Below are 20,655 nucleotides of genomic sequence, written 5' to 3' on the forward strand. Positions count from 1 at the left end.
TCACATCTGCACAAGACCACCAATTGTCGTAAAAAATGAACAGAAAAGAAAGGCAAAGATAACATCAAATATCTATTTTTGTTCAACTTTTCAACTACCTTTCAGCCTAATCCATTAAGTAAATATTTAAATAAGTATCAACAATAGAAAGCAAAAAAAAATGACACTAGCTATTTAGCTATCCAGGTAAATAGTAAACTGAAAGACTAATTATGTCTGAAAAATTGAATAGTTTATCATGTTACTAGAAAACAAAATTACAAAACCAAAGAACTGGAATACCATATTTTTCGGAGTATAAGACGCACCTTTTTCCCTCAAAAAAGAGGGTGAAAATCTGGGTGCTTCTTATACACTGAATACAGCATTTTTTGCCTCCCAAAACCCCGCCCCCTTCACCAAAATGGCCATGCATAGCCTTTAGAAGGCTTCCAGAGCGCTCCTGGGGGCTGGGGATGACAGGCCGTTTGTTGCTCATTTTTGGGCCCCCAGGAGCAATCTATAAGCCTCCTAAAGGCTATGCATGCCCTTTTTTTGATGAAAAACGGGCCCATCTTAGTGAAAAACGGGCTGTTTTTGGGAGGTCTGCAGAGTGCAAAACCTTTTTTTTTATTTGCCTCTTCAAAATCTTGGTGCGTCTTATACTGCGGTGCACCTTATACTCCGAAAAATATGGTAGTTCATGCAGAGTTCATATCTTTGTTTTGAGACATTAGTTTAAATCAGTGTTTTTCAAACCAGGCAACTTTAAGATGCTGGCTAGGGAATTCTGAAAGTTGAAGTCCAAATATCTTAAAGTTGTCAAGTTTGAAAAAACACCAGTCTAAATTATAGCACTAAGTGGGCTATGTATCTGGCATCGATTTTAACATGTAGCTATTTTACAGGAAGTCTACCACCTCCTTCATTAATCTGTTTCGTTCTTACATTCCTATACATATTCTATTTATTTCACCATCCTTATATATTACTTAAATACTAAATTTTAGATAATTCATAGAAACAACCAATGTATTAAACCATATAAAACCAGTCACTAAAATAAGTAATACCAAATTAAACACAATGTTCACAATTGTAAACTGAATAAAAACGCTGAGCTCATAAATGTACATACTGTTCAAAAAGCTTTTTAGAAATGCCCTTATGTCATAATTTATGATGTCACCCAGATTTCAGGAGAAGCTCGATTCAGAAGGATGAAGCTGCCATTAAAAAGATTGGAATTCAGCCTTTCAATCCCCGTCTCCTGAGGGAAGGAATCTGTAAAGTCCCCAATTGGGCTGAATTCTGTTTGGAGAAGATGGTCCGAAAATTACGGTTACCATTAGAAAGCTCTTTCCCCCCCCTAAATCTCAACTGAAATGTGCCTTTCTGTAATTTAAGCACTATTCCATGTCTTGTATAATGATATTACATAATTTATTTTGATAGAAAACAGTAACTTTTTCTATCGGGCATTTCCCTAGATACTTGAAGCATGCTATCATATTCTCAGTCTGTTTTTGTTTAAAGCTAAACATATCTATCTTCTCAACCTGTCTTCATTGGACTTAGCCAAGTTTCTCTAAATCTTCATTTCAACCAACAAATTAATTTCAGCCTGAGAAGAACCATAACATTTTAAAATCTAAAACAGATTAAGTAAACTTGACAACATAAATAATTCAGATATACACACCCATGCAATATAAATTCACATATAATTTGTACATTGAACAATAAATTACTTGTTCCATCTATAATTAGCTAGAAATATGGAAATTGTATGAAAATTAATATTAAACAAAATCACTAGAAAAAAAGAACTGATTATACAAGATACCCAGAACCTCACATAAGCTGGTAAAGTATCTTCAAAAAATCAAAATTTAATAGGTAACATTTCTTTTTCTACATGACTCTTTTATAAAAGTCTAAGTGGAAACTGGAGTTGATTCAGTCCTTTTCTCTAAATGAAAGTTAATCTAGCCACATGACAAACTCTGGACTCTATGTGAACTTAAATTTTAGAAAACAATGAAATCTATCCCTCTACTCTCTCTCTGTGTGTGTGTGTGTGTGTGTGTGTGTGTGTGTGTGTGTTACTCCATTTCATATTTAATCCTAACACTTCCTTAAATTACTGGTAAGATATTAAATACTACCACTAATATTATCATTAAAATAATTTTTGCTGTTACATTCAATCTAATGCAACTAAAAGCTACTAAATGTTTTTTCCCCTGTAATGTGACTTGCAACTATTATAAATATCTATTTTGTTGAATAAAGGCTTACAGTAAGTCCCTTTATACATATATTTCAAGGAAATATTTAGAACAGCGTTTTCCAATTTGATGTTATTCATACATACTGAAATTACTGTGGTTTTTTTTTTGGAATATAAGACGTATCTTTTTCCCCCAAAAAAGAGGCTGAAAATCTGGGTGCATCTCATACACTGAATACAGCATTTTTGCCTCCTGAAACCCCGCCCCCTTCACCAAAATGGCCATGCATAGCCTCTAGGAAGCTTTTAGAGAGCTCCTGGGGGCTGGGGAAGGCAGAAATGAGCAAAAAAATGGCCCATTTTTTGCTCAATTTTACACACACACCCCAGCCCCCACTCTAAGCTAAAGACTATCCATGTCCTTTTTTAAAACGAAAAACGTTTTTGCTCCTTTTGGGGGGGGCCTTCCCCCCAGGAACACTCTGCAAGCCCCCTAAAGGCTATTCATGCCTTTGGGGGGGGAACGAGTCCATTTTTGTGAAAAACAGGCCATTTTGGGAGGTTTGCAGAGTACAAAAACTTTTTTTTTAATTTTCCTCTTCAAAACCTTGCTGCGTCTTATACTCCGGTGCATCACCCCGAAAAATATGGTATAACAGAAAGAAGTAAGGGCATACATAGCAGTAGTAGTCATCACACTGCAGAAAGATGTCCAATGTTCTAATAAAAAATGGAATTGGGATGTCTGTGAAGTGTTTTTTTTAAGACAAACATCTTCTCCAATATTAAAAAGAAGCCTGAATGACAATATCATATAGGAAAACCAAAGGCGTCTGACCATGAATATGTAGTAATATTTGAAAAAAAATGCCCACAATCATGTCCTTAAATGTTTGCCTCATTCAACAATGAAAATGATACACAAGGTTTTAATCTTCTTATATGCACAATATATAGAAGCATAGTGCATTTGAAAAGAGAGAGAACTGGCCTGGAAAAGTCCATGGCATTTGTAAGAAACATGCCACATTCATGCATTGTTTAATTTTGTATTTACTGTTTCATTGTGTAATATTTTATGTGTATTATTATTATTGCTATTACCTGACTTGAGCACTATATGAGTGGAAAGGACTTGTAAATATTACATGAGTACTTCCATGCTTCTTTTACAAATACCCAACTTACTTTTAATTAATTACAAAGTGGAATCACTTTGCACAATTGTGCTTTAAACTTACTGATTTTAGGACCTACACTGGACTGTTTCATTAAAAATTATAAATCTGACCCTAGTTTGACTATTGTATTGACACTGGTAAAAACACAAACCGCATCATGATCAGTATTGAAGCTGATGCAGAAGAGCTATACCATAGTTACAGTTAAATGGAAAATGAGAGTTCATGCCTGATGTATGTATTTAATTCCATACTGAACTTCAGGAAACATGGAATACTTTACATGGTGTGTGTGTGGTGTGTGTGTGCGTGTAAGTTGTATATAACAAGTGAAAACAAAATAGAGGGGGAAATGCAGGTAGTCCTTGACTTACAAGTTTGTTTAGTGCTTGTTCAGTTATAACATTGAAAAAATGGTATGATCATTTTTATATACAATCATTGTACCATCCCATGATCATGTGACCAGGATTGACACACTTGACAACTGAGTCATATTTATGACAGTTGCAGTGTCTCAGGGTCATGTGGATCACCTTTTTTAATCTTCTACAAGGAAAGTTAATGGGAAAGGCAGATCCACTTAAAACCATGTCTTCCTTAACATCTGCAGCGATTCATTTAACCATTGTGGCAAAAAAAGGTTGTAAAATGTGACAAAATTCACTTAACAATTGTCTCACTTAACAATAGAATATTGGGGTTCAGTTGTGGTTAAAAGTCGAGGACTACATGCATTTTATAATTTAATGGAATCTATCTGCCAACAGCAAACATAAGAAAATACCAATACTTAAGAAATTAATCTGTTACGTTTAACAACAGATTAACAAATGATCAATCATTAATTATGCTGCTATGTTGTGACAGACTGTTGATAAATTTAATATCGATAAATTTAATGTCCTTTATAGATAGTTATAATTTTCTATGTCCTTATGTAACTTAAATGTTGATGCAAATGAAGAAAATCATTTACAGTATTTCATTCAACAAACATGCAAAAGAGGATTTACAGGTACGTCAGTCTTCTATAATAAATATTGGGAATATATTCTGAAAAAATGTTTCAATTAATTTAACTTTGTAACAGCAAGATTTTCAGCAGTTTGCAAAACTTTTCTTATTTTACTACAGTATTAGAAATATTAATGCACAATTTGTTATTGCAGCAGGCGTGGACAGGATATACACTTAAATCACTTTGCCTTTTATATCAAAAGAAAAAGAAGTGAGATACTGAAATATTCAACACCAGTAACATCTATAGCTAAGCCAGTATTTTAATATTTCTGAACTAAAATTCAGTGTTTATTATAATATCTTAAGATGCATGTTTCTATTGTGAATTCAAGTTATATTTATACCTTAGAAACAAATTTCAAAGAATAAAATTTCAGAAAGATGCAACATTAATCACAGCAGCTTCTCCACTCTACATACACACATTAAAGTATTTGGTTTAAAAAGGTATTTTTAACTGGGACTGAAAAAGACTAAGAACAGAAACGGTTACAATCTGAACACAAGGAAACGTCCTGCTGGCAGAGAACGGGCTTCTAGGACAAATCAGGGAGTACAAGAGTAGTATAGCAAAAAGAGGGAATGGGGTTAACAAACTTCCAGACAACTTCTGGGAGAAAAGGGCCGCCTCAAGGCCGGCCTCCAAATCGCAGCCATGCGGACTCAAAGCGAGGCACAACAAGGCCGGGATCAGGGACCTCGGGTTCTCCTGCTTGACGGGCCTCAAATCAGGCGAAAGACAGGCTGGCGGGGCACCACCTCCCAAGAAGCAGCTGGGGCCTGCCCGCTCTCAAGCATCCCAGCTGCGGACATGCGGAGAGCCTCCTTCAGCCTAAGGAGGCGGAAAGCTCCTCACTCAGAAGTAGGTAGGCCAGTCTCGGCCTCTTACCTGAAGTCCTTGTCACTCGATGTCATTTTCTCCAGCAGGTTGGAGATGTGGTATGAGGCACTCGCCATGATGATGGTCCCGGTGAGGGAAGCGTTTGGCCGGCTCCACGTCGCCTACTGCTGTGTCCGGGGGGGAAGAGAAGATGAAACGGGGGGAACGAGGGCTCTGCCTGGCAAGAGAGACTGGCGGCGCCTGTTTGGCGGCGGCGAGCCGTGCTTTCCCCGAGGCTTTCCCCGAGGCGGGGGTGGGACGCGATGACGGGAGGATTAGCGCGCGCGCTGTGGGGAGATCAGTATCATCGCCAGCGGCGGCTACTCGCGCGGGAAAAGGCGAAGGACAATCGCGAACGATCTCGCTCAGGCGAATGGAAGCGGACGTAAGGTCCCACCGTCTGTTGCCTCGCGCGAGGACCTAAGGTCAGGGTTCAAAGAGGGCCTCGCTAACGTCGCTCTTCTGAGCCCCCGATTGGCTTGGCGCGATCGCGTAGGTGGCCTGTTTCGCGTGACGCTGGCGACGTACGCGACGCAGAGCTGCGCGAGCGGGTTGGTTAGAAAGCAAGAGGGGTGGGTTGTCTTCGTGGGTGGAGTAGAGTGTAGGTGTTGGAAACTTTGAGGGGGAGGGAGCTTTTTTGTGTCATGAAAATAAGGCAATATGATTTAAATTATGAACTATTATTTTAGATACGGATGCAGTGCATAGTACTTTTATAGTTGTATTTAAACTGAGGGACTTTATTATATTATTTTCTTTACTTTTATCTCTCCTTTATTAAAAATAACTGACAAAATGAATATCCAAACGCACCTTCCTCTTCCTATTTTTCTCACGACAACAACCCTGTGAGGTGAGCTGGGCTGAGAGAGTGGCTGGCCCAAGGTCATCCAGCCATTTTATGATGGCAGCACTCGAACCCAGGTCTCCTGGTTTTTAGCCTGGGCTATAACCACTAGAACAACAGGTAAATACGATGTATAAACGCTTTTATAATTGTAAACAGAGAGACTTTGTTATCTTATACACGCTGCAGTATTAAAATGCAGACTATAAAGTTTAAAATAAAACCAATTAAAATATATTTAGAAAGAGTGAGCATGAATAGTGAAGTGACATTACTATGTGCTGAATTTTTCTTCTGTTTTTCCTCTTTTCCTCTTAATAGGGCTAAGATTTGTTTTGTACTGTATAGTATATGGTGTTAAACTATGTTTTATTTAACCTTTGTTTGACTGGGTTCACAAAATACACCAAGCTACAAACTATAGTGGCTAGGTTTATGTAATATGAAAATAAGGAGACCTTAGCCCAGGGATGTCCAAACTTTTTGCAAGGAGGGCCACATTTGGTGAGATGAAAATGTGTGGGGCTGACCATTCAGCCTCACATTCTTTGAACCATTAACATTAAAAGCAAATGAACTATTTTATGAAAGACTAAACAAATAACTCCAGCAGGAGAAGAGACTGTGGGCTGCTCGAAATTTGAAAATGGGCTGCAATTGGCCCCCGGGCCGGACTTTAGACATTTCTACCTTAGCCAATACTATACCTGAAACAGGTGTCCTAGCCAAATCACAGAATTGGTCTCTTGCTCAAAAACAAATTTGAATTTGAATTGTTTCCCTTCAGATTTGTTATAATCTTGGAAGACTGCTTAGTTCATCTATATGGCTGAGCATCCCACTGAAACAGAAAAAAATAGCAGCATAGTGAATAAACCCTGTTACAATAGCTTGACCCTAAATCATCTAATTGATTAATGATCTACCGTATTTATTCGAGTATAACGTGCACGTGTGTATAACGCGCACCCCCTAATTTTCGATTAAAAATCGGTATAAAATTTTGTTTCACAACAAGCATTGTAATAGTAATGACTATTGCCGCCGGCGGGGCGGGAAGGGGGCGGAGGCGCGCCAGCTTTTGCTCTAGTCAAGACAAAATAGGACCAAACTCGCGGGAGGCATTGTAATGAGTAGGCGATTGCTGTATAGAGAAGAGGAAGAGCAGGCTAAAAGTCCAGCATAGAAGCGAAGCCGAAAGAGATCCTTGCGAGGCTCTGCAGGCTTCCTCGGAGTAAGGAAGACAACAGCTCCCCTCACCCCCGAGAAAGCAGCGGGGCTCGTTGCGATGAAAAAGGCAGCCCTGATGCCGAGGAGAGCCTTGCAAGGAGGCGGAAAGGAAAAGCCCGAAAAGGCACCAAAAGAAGCGGGGGGAGCTTCGCCCGCCTGGTGGGCAGCCATCGAGGCGTTTTCAAAGGCGGCGCCTGGGAGAGATGAGGCGGCGCTCCGGCGGTCGGCGGAGGCGGCTCCAGGACGCGTCTTTCCGCCGAACGCTGGCAACAGGCGCGCACAGGCTGCCCACCAGGCGGGCGAAGCTCCCCCCGCTTCTTTTGGTGCCTTTTCGGGCTTTTCCTTTCCGCCTCCTTGCAAGGCTCTCCTCGGCATCAGGGCTGCCTTTTTCATCGCGACGAGCCCCGCTGCCTTCTGGGGGGTGAGGGGAGCTGTTGCCTTCCTTACTCCGAGGAAGCCTGCAGAGCCTCGCAAGGATCTCTTTCGGCTTCGCTTCTATGCTGGACCTTCTGTAGGTAGAACAAGTGACGATTCCTTGGTTTAAACGGCGGCAGCAGCGGCTGCAATAGTCGCAACTCGGTGGCGGGCCGCCCCGGCTGGGAGACAAAGGAGGGGAAAGGCGGCAGGCAGCTGAGTTGCGACTATTGAGCACGGCGCGGCGGCGCCTGAGGCCGGGATCGAGGCTGCAGTCCGGAAATTTACAATTTACAATTCGCCACTGCCACCCCACCCCAGCCCTCGTTTATAAAGCGCACCCACACTTTGATTTCTTTTTTTGGTAATTTTGCGCGTTATACTCGAATAAATACGGTAAACCTTTTCTCTGTCTCTGCTAAAGAACATAATCCAAAAGAGTCTTTGTAAATTGCACTTCCTATATAGATTGCTTCCACACCCACACCCACAAAGCCCTGGGAGGTGGGTGGACTGAGAGTGAGCAACTGGCCCAAGGTCATTCAGTTGGCTTTCAGTGTGTTTGTGTGTGTGTACACAACACACACATAAATTAGTCAAAGGATTCAGCTTTTGTTTCATAATTCCAGCTAAATATCACCCAAATAAAAATATATCAAAAGTATATATCTGACAAAATACATTCAGTTTTACCACAATTTCCTTCAGCTCGTTCAGTAGCCAGAAAAAGCTTCAGTCCTGTATTATGTTTTTATTGCCAGAGAGTGCTTAGCACCTTTTTGGGCATGTTATGTTATTGATGACATGACATGTAACATCTCTATGCTGCAAAGGACATCTCTGAGACAAATTTGGCTATTTTGTATAAGCCTATTGAAAATGATGGTGTATTTAAATGAGGTTAATTAATGCTAACATAGTGTATTATACCACCCTGTATAAACACTAGGATCCAGCTTCAGTATCCTATATCAAAATGTAGACAAGAAGCAAACCAAAATGTAAATAAATGATTAGACAGAATTATGGTGATTTTATCTTGACCAGACCAAGATGACATTTAAAGTTCTTTCATTCCTTCTTCAAGGTTGTCTTTGCTACATAGGTTTAGCTTTGTTTATAACTTTTGGATATGTATAAAGATTCTATCTGTTCTCTGTCAAGAGCATGTTAGTCTTTGATTGTAAAATTTATTAAAAAAAATATATTACCACTTGATTCATATTTATTCTGAGCGCCTTTCTCCATAGTTCTGTTAGTAATTGCTATCTAGTCTTTTGCTGGCAGAAACCTACTGTTCTCATTGCCTATCTCTATTCATACCATATTAGAAGCAAGTGATTACATTTCCTAAGCCATAAAGCAGCAAACCCTACTGAGTATGTTTGTGTGGCATAGCACAAATAACCAAAGTGAGTATTGACCTGGCCCCCAAATGATTAAATAAACTGAAAGCTGCTCTAGATAGATTTAGTAAAGCTATTTGTGCAGCTATTATATCTAAAATGTTTTTGGGGGAAATCTCAAGTGACTTAGTTGGATTTTTCTTCATCTATCTCTTTTTGACATACTTTCACCCATACAGTATATGTTCCATTATACCTATAAGGTGATCCCATTTTTACAGATTGTTTTTATTGTTTCTTTGTCCAGAATCCAAAAAAGATATACTTTTCTTAAAGTTTGGACAAAACACTAATAAGTTTAGGTTACCTTAGAACTAAATATTGATGTAATGTATGATTAAAGTATCCCCTCCAAAACATTAAGCATTAGGTTGGTATCTAAAATTTCCTAATTATTTCAGTATGATATGAAAGTAAAGTCTCTCCATCTCTTGTAAACTGGCCATGAGTTCAAACTGTCATAAAATAAAGTATAAGTTTAAAAAAACACTGCTAACTTGGTATGAACAAACAGAAAATAATCTCTTATTTTTCTTCTGTCCAAAACCTTAAAGGAACAGAGCAATCTGTGCCAAATATTCGGTCCCAACAGAGGTGTCGGATGAGAGGGAGCAAATGATGAAAACAGTTGCGCAATTGTGACATAAATTCTTTTCTTTATGTGTATCAGCATCAACGTACACATATGATAGGATAAGCTACATGGAATACCATGAAAGCATGATGCTGCTTCCATTATTTTGATGAAACCATTGGATCCTGTGGATACTTCTGCACTCAAGTCTTTGAACATTCATTTACTTCTCTGTGCAACTGTCTAAGGGACAAGTTTAAGATTTCTGCCTTTCTCATATCAGGAAACCGTTGTTAAAATATTCAGATTTAAATTTTTTAAAGTATGTTTCTCCCATCCAATTGACTTTGGTGGGCAAACTGGTATTAAATATAAACAAATCTAGCATTGTCATTGAGTCTTTAAGATAATAACTATGACAATAATGCTGCACTGAACTATGAATCTGGCTGTTAAGCCAGAATGTTACTTATTGTCTTGTTCATATATACACTCAGTTATTTTTAGTTTTATATGTAGTATAAATTTGAAACTTAGTAAAATTGTAATTCTTAACTACATTTTTTGTCCATGATTTGTTGGATATTTGCTGATTTCAATTCACTGCAGGACACTGTTCCACTGTTCATATGCAATATAAGTTAATGTGTATCTCTCTGTGTGTATGTTTACATACTCTTCAGTATTTTATTTAATGTACTTATTCAAAATAGGCCTGCTTATTATGCTATGTTTCTGTGGAGCCTTGGTTCCATCTACCCTTCTGTTAGGATAATCACAATAGAGGTTCTTGGCTTACAGCTTGTGCCTATATTTGTAATTGCTTCCTAAATGGCAGTCACTTGTCCATACAGACCAGGGATAGGTTCCTGCCGGTTCTAACCGGTTTGCTAGAAGAGGTTCCACAAATCTAGCAAGCCATTTAGAACTGGTTCCAGCGATGGAACACCCCCTCGCTCACTCACCCCAGGGCCCTGCCCATCCAGTCTTCGCTGGTCTGCTCGTTCCCCCCGCCCATGCGCACCATGCCTCTAAGAGCCCTATTGAGAGCCCTTGGCTCGCTATTGCTGCCTGCCGAAGAAGTAAGTAAGCTCTTTGCTGGCGCAGCAGCTTTTGGAGCTAATGAGCTTGGGTTTCCAGCCCGACAGCCCCCGTCACTTCTGGACGTCTATTGCAGTCGTGAGGAGCCGAGGATAGTGCGGAGAAGAGCGTGAAGGTACTTGGCGCTCCGGGAAGCCACGAAAGCGGCTGTGAGAGGCGTGCCGCTTGGTTTAGCCTCCCTGGAAGTCGCATCAGCAGCCCCAAGCGCGCTGATCTTGGTGTTTATCGCATCGGGGTGTGCTGCAAGAGGGAGTGAGTGAAGACCTTTTCTGGATTGCTGGTGGTGGAGGTACGGGCCCGTCGCCCTGTGCTCAGCAAAGGAAGTCCAGGGAAGTCCTTTGCGCTGGCCAGAAAAGGTCTTCATTCCCTCCCTCTTGCAGCACGCCCTGATGTGAAAAACGCCAAGATTGGCATTCCTGGGGCTGCTGCTGCGATGTCCAGGGAGGCTAAACCAAGCCACGCGCCACTCCCTGCCACTTTTGCGGCTTCCCAGAGCGCCAAGAACCTTCACGCTCTCTTCGCGACTGCAATAGATGTGCAGGGGGAGGGGGGCAGGAGAAGATAATTGGACAAGAGAAGTTGAAAGTCAGGAAAGACTGGAGGGAAGACCAACAGGAGGCTCTTTTTGGGGCGGGGGAGCAGGCTGCATGTTCTCCGGGCTGCACCCCTTTAAAAAAATGGTTGAAGTTGGACCCCCACCCCTCTTGGAGCTCTGCTTGTCCATCCACAATAGATTGCCAGGAAAAAGAAAAGAAAAGGCAGGGAAGGAAGTCTGCAAGACTGTGGCAATGCTCTTAAATTGCTTAAGAAAGGAAAACCCATCCAGGGAGCAATTCCCGGGTCTATTTTCTTTAAGGCACCCACCAGCAGACCTTGGAGACAGCTGTGTGTGTGTGTGTGTTTTCCCCAAAAGGCGGGGGGGGGTTGCCTATCCCCAGCTACGAGTTTTTCCAGATGCTGCAGTGGAACAAGAGAGAGAGGGGGGGGGGGAGAGGAGAAGGGGCAGTTTCCTCTATCAGGCTTGTGCATGAGGAAGGAGAAGCTGCTTCTCTCCCCCAAACCAACTGCCCTGTTAAATTGAAAATGAGCAATAAAAGAGAAACATTTCTGTATATAACACTGAGAAGCGTTGAGGAGCTGAGGGAGGTGTGTATGAGTCAGGGAATTCCAGACCGGAAATATTGTTTTGTATTCCAGTTAAATTAGAACTGGTTCTTTGTGAAGGACCTGTGAGAATTTTGAAATATTGCAATAAGGCCCAAGAAGAAAAACAAAGCAGAAAGATTTAATCCACAGGAACCCTGGGGGCAAGTGACCATGCAATATTGGAATTCAACATTATGCAAACACAAGTAGTAGAACAAAGTGAAACTAGAGTCTTGGACTTTAAGAGAGCTAATTTCAATAAACTTAGAGAGAGCTTGGGAAAAATTCCATGGATGAGAATCCTCAAGGGGAAAACAACTCAAGAAGCTTGGGAAATTTTGAAAAATGAGATTACAAAAGCTCAGTCTAGCACAATACCAACGAAGAAGAAAAATAACAGCTTCCAGAAGAAACCAGCATGGCTGCATAAAGAACTCTCTGACAAATTGAAAGACAAAAAAGATATGTACAAAAAGTGGAAAGGGGGGGACATAATTAAGGCAGAATATCAGCAAACAGCCCGAGCATGTAAAGATGATGTGAGGTAAGCTAAGGCTCACAATGAAGAAAGGCTTGCCACAAAAATAAAAGATAACAAAAAAAGCTTCTTCCAACATGTTAAAAACAAGAAAAGAGTTAAGGAAACAATTGGTCCATTGCTGGGAGAAAGTGGCAAGAAGGTGACAAGCAACAGGGAGAAAGCAGAACTATTTAATTCATGTTTTGCATCTGTCTTTACACAAAGGGAAAAAAACAGTCCAACCTATCAAAAACAGCACCACAAAAATCAGGTTAGGAACACAAGTTGAAATAGGGAAGAAAATGGTAAGTGAGCACCTGTCTACCTTAGACGAGTTCAAATCACAAGGACCGGATGGATTACATCCCAGGGTTCTGAAGGAACTGGCAGACGAAATCTCAGAACCACTGAACTATATCTTTCAGAGATCCTGGAGCACTGGGGAACTACCAGAGGACTGGAAAAGAGATGATGTGGTTCCCATCTTCAAAAAAGGGAAAAAAATAGATCCAGGAAACTACAGACCTATCAGCCTGACCTCAATACCAGGAAAGATTCTGGAAAAAATAATCAAGCAACGAATTTGTGAACACCTAGAAGCAAACAAAGTAATAGCCAAAAGTCAACATGGATTTGTCAAAAACAGATCATGCCAGACTAATCTTATTACATTCTTTGACAAAGTCACAAAATTAGTGGACCAGAGGAATGCCGTCGATATAGTTTACTTGGACTTCAGTAAGGTATTTGATAAGGTAGACCATAACCTACTACTAGATAAAGTAGAAGAATATGGGTTGGACAGCATCACCACCAGATGGATTCGTAACTGGCTGACCAACCGCACTCAACATGTAGTCCTCAATGGAACTGCATCTACATGGAGGGAGATATGCAATGGAGTACCCCAAGGCTCTGTTTTGGGACCAGTACTCTTCAACAACTTCATCAATGATTTGGATGAGGGAATAAATGGGGAACTCATCAAAATTGCAGATGACACCAAGCTGGCAGGAATAGCCAACACTCCAGAAGATAGGCTAAAGATACAGAAGGATCTTGACAAACTTGAACATTGGGCACTATCTAATTAAATGAAATTCAATGGTGAAAAGAGTAAGGTTCTACATTTAGGCAACAAAAATGAAATGTACAGGTACAGTATAGGTGGTACCTTGCTCAACAGTAGTAACTGTGAAAGGGATCTTGGAGTCCTAGTGGACAACCATTTAAATATGAGCCAGCAGTGTGCAGCAGCTGCCAAAAAAGCCAACACAGTTCTAGGCTGCATCAACAGAGGGATAGAATCAAGATCACATGAAGTGTTAATACCACTTTATAATGACTTAGTAAGGCCACACTTGAAATACTGCATGCAGTTTTGTTCGCCACGATGTAGAAAAGATGTGGAGACTCTAGAAAGAGTGCAGAGAAGAGCAACAAAGATGATTAGGGGACTGGAGACTAAAACATATGAAGAATGGTTGCAGGAACTGGGTATTTCTAGTTTGGTGAAAACAAGGACTAGGGGAGACATGATAGCAGTGTTCCAATATCTCAGGGGTTGCCACAAAGAAGAGGGAGTCAAACTATTCTCCAAGGCACCTGAGGGTAGAACAAGAAGCAATGGGTGGAAACTAATCAAGGAGAGAAGCAACTTAGAATTGAGGAGAAACTTCCTGACAGAACAATTAATCAGTGGAACAGCTTGCCTCCAGAAGTTGTGAATGCCCCAACACTGGAAGTCTTTAAGAAGATGTTGGATAGCCATTTGTCTGGAACGGTATAGGGTTTCCTGCCTAGGCAGGGGGTTGGACTAGAAGACCTCCAAGGTCCCTTCCAACTCTGCTATTGTATTGTAATTAAAGGAGAAGAGAAAGAATGGTAAAACATCCACTAAAGGCCTTTCTAATGTGTTTTCAATTGTAGGATTGAAGTATTTGATTTACTGTATAATTTAATGTTGAAAAAGAATAATCTTTATCAATATAACTAGAGGTGTATTGTTCAACCTTTAATACAGTTTGCAAAAATCTTTGTAGTAAACTGAATACCACTGTAGAACATCATTTCTCACCAAAAATGCAATTTAATGGAGAGTAAAGTAAGATTTTACACGGGCAAGAAAAGTGTATAGAATAGGTCCGTGATGGCGAACCTATGGCACGCGTGCCACAAGTGGCACACGGAGCCATTTGTCAGGGCACGCAAGGCGCTGTTCTTACAGACAGAATGGATCAGAGGTGGGTTGCTGCCGGTTCGGCCTGGTTCGGCCAAACCAGTAGTAGCAGCGGCAGGAGCCTCTGTCCAGACATTTTTGCGCATGGGCAGAAGCATTGCGCGCGCGAACACACCCAAACCAGTATTGAAAAAATTGGCAACCCACCTCGAATCGATGGATATTTCTTTGTATAGTATAGTTATTTTTAACTGTATGAAGTCTTTTTGATGAACCTAAATCAGAATGTGATAGAGAAGATACTTTAGCCAACCAAAAATTATTAATATTTCCATGTGGTAGTTAAATGTAATACTTTAACCTATAGTTTCAATATTGATAGAGTTATTGTTGAAGATTATCAAGAGAAAAAAAATGCATGTTGCATTTTTGTTTTAAAGAAAACATTCCTATACCGGTCCTATAGGTATTTGTTGACCTATGTCTGTAATAAAGCCTGCCTATTATGGCCACATGAGTGACAGCCATTAAGTGAGACAGCCTTTCCTAACAGCCCACATTCCTTGTCTCCTTCATACCACTTTTAAATAAATATATGAGTTGTTAAGTGAGGATGCCTTGGGAAGCCCACAAAAGAAAGGAACGAAGCAAAGTTGAAAACAGCCTAGCAAAGGAAAGAACACAGCTAGATATGTCCATGTTACAATGCCACAGAAGCTTACAAACAAGCCCCCATAGGGGATGGGCCTCTGCCCTGATCAGCTGTCCATCAGAAGATTTCTATTTCTTAACACATCAACTAGTTTTTGCTTTCTGTTCTTGGTTTCTGACTAAGCTTCTCTGTAGATAAATTCATAGCATCATTACAGATCAACAATTACATGTCAGTATTAGTTTAGATTCTGATTTGAATCTGAATCTGAAGAATGCCTATTTCTTGACATCAATTGTAGTTGAACATAGAGATTTCTATGAGGTGTTTTTTAAATCATCACTGTAACAGCCAGATAATTGATAAGTAGATATTAAGTGGCTGTTAATAATTAATATTAATAATTAATATTACTGTTTTCTTAATAGTAGGACTCTAAGCTGGATGTAGAACCAAAGTGTTAGATCAGGGCAATGAGAGGACAGACTCAGGTTCAGGCAACAACAGCTCTTTATTCACAGATAAGTATGTACAATCCAGCAACTGTTAGGTCTGACAGCTCTCCTTTTATAGAGAGCTGTCAGACCTCCCAACCAATCAGATTGAACTTCTGTTCCCGCCTAAACAGAGGACTGGAATGGAAACCACAGCAGCTTGTGTGGATATCTAACACCCCTCCCCTCTTAGTTGGAGTGTTCCAGTTAGTGACGTAGTCTTTTAGGTAGGCGGGTCTTTGCTTAACTCTGGCAGACCTGCGCAGTTCATTTTGAACCGGTTCTTGGAGCAGGTTGGAGGGACCTGTGTGCTCCTCAGCTCCTCTTGGTGGAAGCTGTTGGAACTTACCCCAGGCCGTGGCTGGAGTCCTTTGAGTTTGTTCACTCGGGGCTCTCTGTGGGCTTGCAACAAACTCAGGTAAGTCTGCCGGTTCTTTCGGGATTGAGAAGTCTGTGGAAGGAGTGAATGTTTGCTACTTTTGGGTAGGGCCTTGGTCGGTTGGTGTCAGAGTTTCATCTGGTGCCCTAAGATTGGAGTGGGTTAGGCGACCCCGGAGTTGGTCAATGTGCCTCCTCCAATTTCTACCATCCTCCAGCTCTAATAGGTAAGAGCGAGGCCCGGTGATGCCTATCACCATGGCAGGAATCCACAGAGTCCCCCCTGCATAGTTGTGGGCGTATACTGAATCCCCTATGCTAAAGTTCCGAATCTTGCTAGTGGAGTCTGAGGGCGATGTGGCAGAGTAGTTTGGGTGTAGCCGGTCTAGGTGGGACCTTAGCCGGCGAGCCATGAGAAGCTCGGCGGGGCTTCTCCCGGTGGTGGCGCTAGGATTAATATGTTGTATTAGTAAATAGTGATCAACCCGTGTTTGCCAATCACCCGGGGCCATTCTGGCAAGGGCCTCTTTTGCAGATCGCACTATTCTCTCCGCCTGACCATTGGAAGCTGGGTGGAATGGCGCGACCAGGTCATCAGGGCTACCTCTAACCATTTCAAATATGCGTCCATAACTATTAGGAACATTTGGCCATGAATGAGGCCTGCAAAATCTATGTGCACCCTAGACCAGGGTGCCTGAGGGTGCTCCCACTCCTTAGCAGGCATCTCTGGGGGAGCTGGTCTGGATTCCTGACAAGGAGTGCAAGTGGCCACCCACTCTTCAATTTCCCTGTCCATGTTAGGCCACCAGACGTAGCTTCTAGCCAATGCCTTCATCCTGACGATGCCAGAATGCCCCACATGCATCTAATACTGCTTATCGCAGTCTGTTTGGGACAACCACCAGGTCCCCCCACAGTAAACATCCCTTTAGAACCGACAGTTCATCACGCTTTGCATAAAACATTTTAAATTCAGCCCCAACAGGCCCCTTGGGCCACCCCCTCCATACCCAGTTAAGCACTTGCTTGATTACATTGTCCTTCGCGGAAAAGCGGGCAACATCAGCAGAGGAGACAGGTCCAGAGTCCAAACAGTCAATCAAAAGGACCGGAGTCTCAGGAGTGGGGTCGGCCAACAGTTCAGGTAGGGGACAGCGGCTCAAAGCGTCGGCATGTCCCAGCGTGGAGCCTGGTCGGTGTACTAGTTTGTATGTGTAGGCAGCCAGGAAAACAGTCCACCTGGTCATGTGTGGGGAAAGGGATACTGGGGTGGGTCGGTCCCCAACCAGCAGCCCCAGCAACGGCTTGTGGTCTGTCACAAGTTCGAAGTTGCAGCCGTAGAGGTACTCGTGGAAATGCTTGACTCCCGCTACAGCAGCCAAGGCTTCTCTGTCCAGTTGGCTATAGTTCCGTTCAGCGGGAGACAAGGTTCTCGAGTAGAAAGCGATGGGGGCTTCAACGCCGTTGGGCATACGGTGGCTGAGGACTGTGCCGATGCCAAAGGGGGAAGTGTTGCACATTAAAACCAGCGGCAGGGTTTGGCTGTACTGGACCAGCAGGGAGTCGGCTGTGAGCAGGCGCTTTACTCTGGTGAACGCGGCGGCCTCGGCTCCTCCCCAGGTCCATTTAGCGTGTTTGGCTAGCAGTCGATGCAAGGGTTCAGCGACGGTTGCTTTCTGCCTGAGAAAGACGCTGTAGAAGTTAAGGAGCCTGAGGAAAGCTTGCAACTCGGTCTGATTGCGAGGTGTAGGGGCATCCTGGATTGCTTTAACTTTTTGGGATGTTGGGTGGATCCCAGAACCGTCAATCATGTACCCTAGGAATTCTACCCTGGGCACATTAATTTTACATTTTTCTTTTTTGAGGCGGAGACCTTTTTCCCGAATTCTAGTCAAAACAGCCCTGACACGTTTAAAAAGTTGTGCCTCATTTGCAGCCGATACCAAGATGTCGTCGAAATAGGGGACGACTCCTGGTATCACCCTCAAAAGCCGTTCCATGACGCTTTGGAACAGTCCAGGGGCGATACTAACTCCAAATTGCATTACGCTTTTCGTAATGCTGCAACGTATTGATTGATGGATTCATCTGCCTTTTGGTTCCGCATGTAGAACTCGTGTCAGCGGACATGTCGAGATGGCTTGGGCACGTAGTGTGTACGTAGCGTCTGCTGCAAAGCCGCCCACATTACTGCCTGGATCGGAGTTGGCTCCGATAGGTCTTTGGCCATCTCGAAAACCTCACGGCCGCAGTACCCCAGGTTCTTTTTTCGGGAGTCCGGTACTCCCATGAGGTCGTTTGCCTTGAGGAAGCATTCGAACCTCAACATATAGGATTCCCAATGTTCGGCCACTGGGTCATACGGAGTTGGCGGAGCGTGCATGGCCATTTTGTTTTGTGCGGTTTGAATTTGCGGCTTTAAAATGACTGCTTGAAGCCGCGCTGATGCTCCGGGCTGGATTCACTTGCTGGATTGTCTGGTTGTTCGTTCTTTGCCTTATCTGCCTCTCGATCCCACCTTCTTCGCCAGTGTTAGATCAGGGCAATGAGAGGACATACTCAGGTTCAGGCAACAACAGCTCTTTATTCACAGACAAGTATGTACAATCCAGCAACTGTTAGGTCTGACAGCTCTCCTTTTATAGGGAGCTGTTAGACCTCCCAACCATTCAGTTTGAACCTCTGTTTCCGCCTAAACAGAGGACTGGAGTGGAAACCACAGCAGCTTGTGTGGATATCTAACACAAAGGTCCCTTAATCACTTAACATTATTATTTTTAGCTGATAATTTGGCCCATTTGGAGGTGACTACAACATTTTCCATGTGTTCAAGTTTTCATAGTTAAATTAATACACATTTAAATCCCTGAAATTAATTTTTGCAGCCTATCCATCACATTAGCTCAATTTTCAGCATGCATTCAGCTTTTGCTTATGTAACAATGTTTTCTCTTGGGGGGGGTAAGAGAGAGAGGAAGAGAGACTGATTTTACTTTATTCTTTTTCATTAAGAAAATGTTTTTCAGAGTGCATTTGGCTTAATTGTATTCAGGAAAGTATCTACCTGCAATTCTAATTCAAAATAAAACGTCTTCTGATTCAAAAATTTGGAAAATGCGCTCATTTAGAGAAATTATGTTGTTTTTGCAGGATCAGAGTTCTGATCTAATGTTTGCTTATGTTGGTCTAACTCTAATCCAATGGCTCAGGTAGCAGGCTAGAAAGCAGGAGATCATGAGTTCAAGTCTTGCCTTAGCCATGAAAGCCAGCTGGATGACTTTGGGACACTTCCTCTCTCTCTCTCTCTCTCAAGCTAACCTCCTCCCTGGCTTGTTGTGGGAAAAATAGTACGAGGATGGTGTATTGGGTATGTTCACCACCGAGTTATTTGTAAAAATAATAAAGGTGGGATACAAATAAATGAATAAAAAAATTGAAGGCAAAATCAGCTGTTTGTGCAGTAACATTGTGTGGTCTGTTCTCAAAATTCTCTTGTTTAAGCCATGTTCACAATCTTTTTTAGTTCATGTTTTCTTAATGTTTTGGTAATTTTTTTTAATATAACCTTAATTCTACATATGAACATAGAAAAAACACAACACATAAATGTGCACTATACTGAACAAAAACATAAACTTTCAAATACAAAACTAAATACCCAGTTTAAAAAAACATAAAACCCATTTCTGCCATTTGCTTTCTTCATGGATCAATTACAGTAAACATTTCTTATTCTTTTATACCATTGTAGTAACTATTTAAATTTTCTGTTATATTCACTTATTTAATCTATAAAATCCTTTATGACTAAGCTATTTCTGCTTCTGTAATAGATGGAATCCAATTTTTTAATGAGAGCCTCTATGATTTCTTTCTCCCGAGACTTGTCAAGTTTTGCCACATCTGCCAAACTTAGCACTTTAAACATCCAATCTTCAGCATTTGGAACTTCTTGTATTTTTCTATTTTTGCATGTATAATCTTGCCAACATAATAATATATAATAATGATAATAATACACCATGGTTTGTTTAAAACTCAGTTCTTTCCTAAGTCTTAGTAAGTACAGTTCTGGTTTCATCTGAACAGGGATTCCCATTATGTTTACCAATGACCTTTGGATTATTGAACAATTTTGTTTTTCACCATTTCAAGTCCATCACACAGCGTCAGAGTAATTTTTTCTTGGTCCCCAAAGCTAAAAATGTAAATTACTCCAAGATAGTATTTCATTATCCTGCAGCACACCTGTGAATTTACTGTGGTGCTCTGGGGTTCCATATATCAAAATTTGGGAATCAAGGATATAAGCCTTTATAAAACTGGTGGGATTGGATAGATAGTGGGAAGATTGTTGTAAACATGATGTTCTGGATATTGTAATAAAAGCACTGATTCCAAAATGTAAGGTTGTG

At 41.5% G+C, this 20,655-nt stretch overlaps 1 protein-coding gene and 1 long non-coding RNA gene across 3 annotated transcripts in view; one reads left to right on the top strand and one right to left on the bottom strand.

Annotated features, from left to right (window-relative positions):
- The window catches only part of CAND1 (cullin associated and neddylation dissociated 1), a 29,802-nt gene extending 24,107 nt beyond the window's left edge, over nt 1–5,695 (bottom strand). Inside the window, exon 1 of one of the 2 annotated variants that reach the window (XM_081957337.1) lies at nt 5,306–5,695. In XM_081957337.1, the coding sequence (XP_081813463.1) occupies nt 5,306–5,373 (68 nt within the window). In that variant the 5' untranslated portion in view covers nt 5,374–5,695. The remainder of the gene's footprint in view (nt 1–5,305) is intronic. The other variant, XM_081957338.1, reaches the window with a different exon arrangement.
- A 240-nt stretch (nt 5,696–5,935) lies between these two features.
- LOC309394331 lies at nt 5,936–10,327 on the top strand. Its single transcript, XR_014175723.1, has 2 exons — nt 5,936–6,263; nt 9,748–10,327. It is a non-coding gene; the product is annotated as an uncharacterized lncRNA (long non-coding RNA).
- The last annotated feature ends 10,328 nt before the right edge of the window (nt 10,328–20,655 follow it).

Source organism: Natrix helvetica (genome assembly GCF_964273705.1).
Source record: "Natrix helvetica genome assembly, chromosome: 6".
NCBI lineage: Eukaryota > Metazoa > Chordata > Lepidosauria > Squamata > Natricidae > Natrix > Natrix helvetica.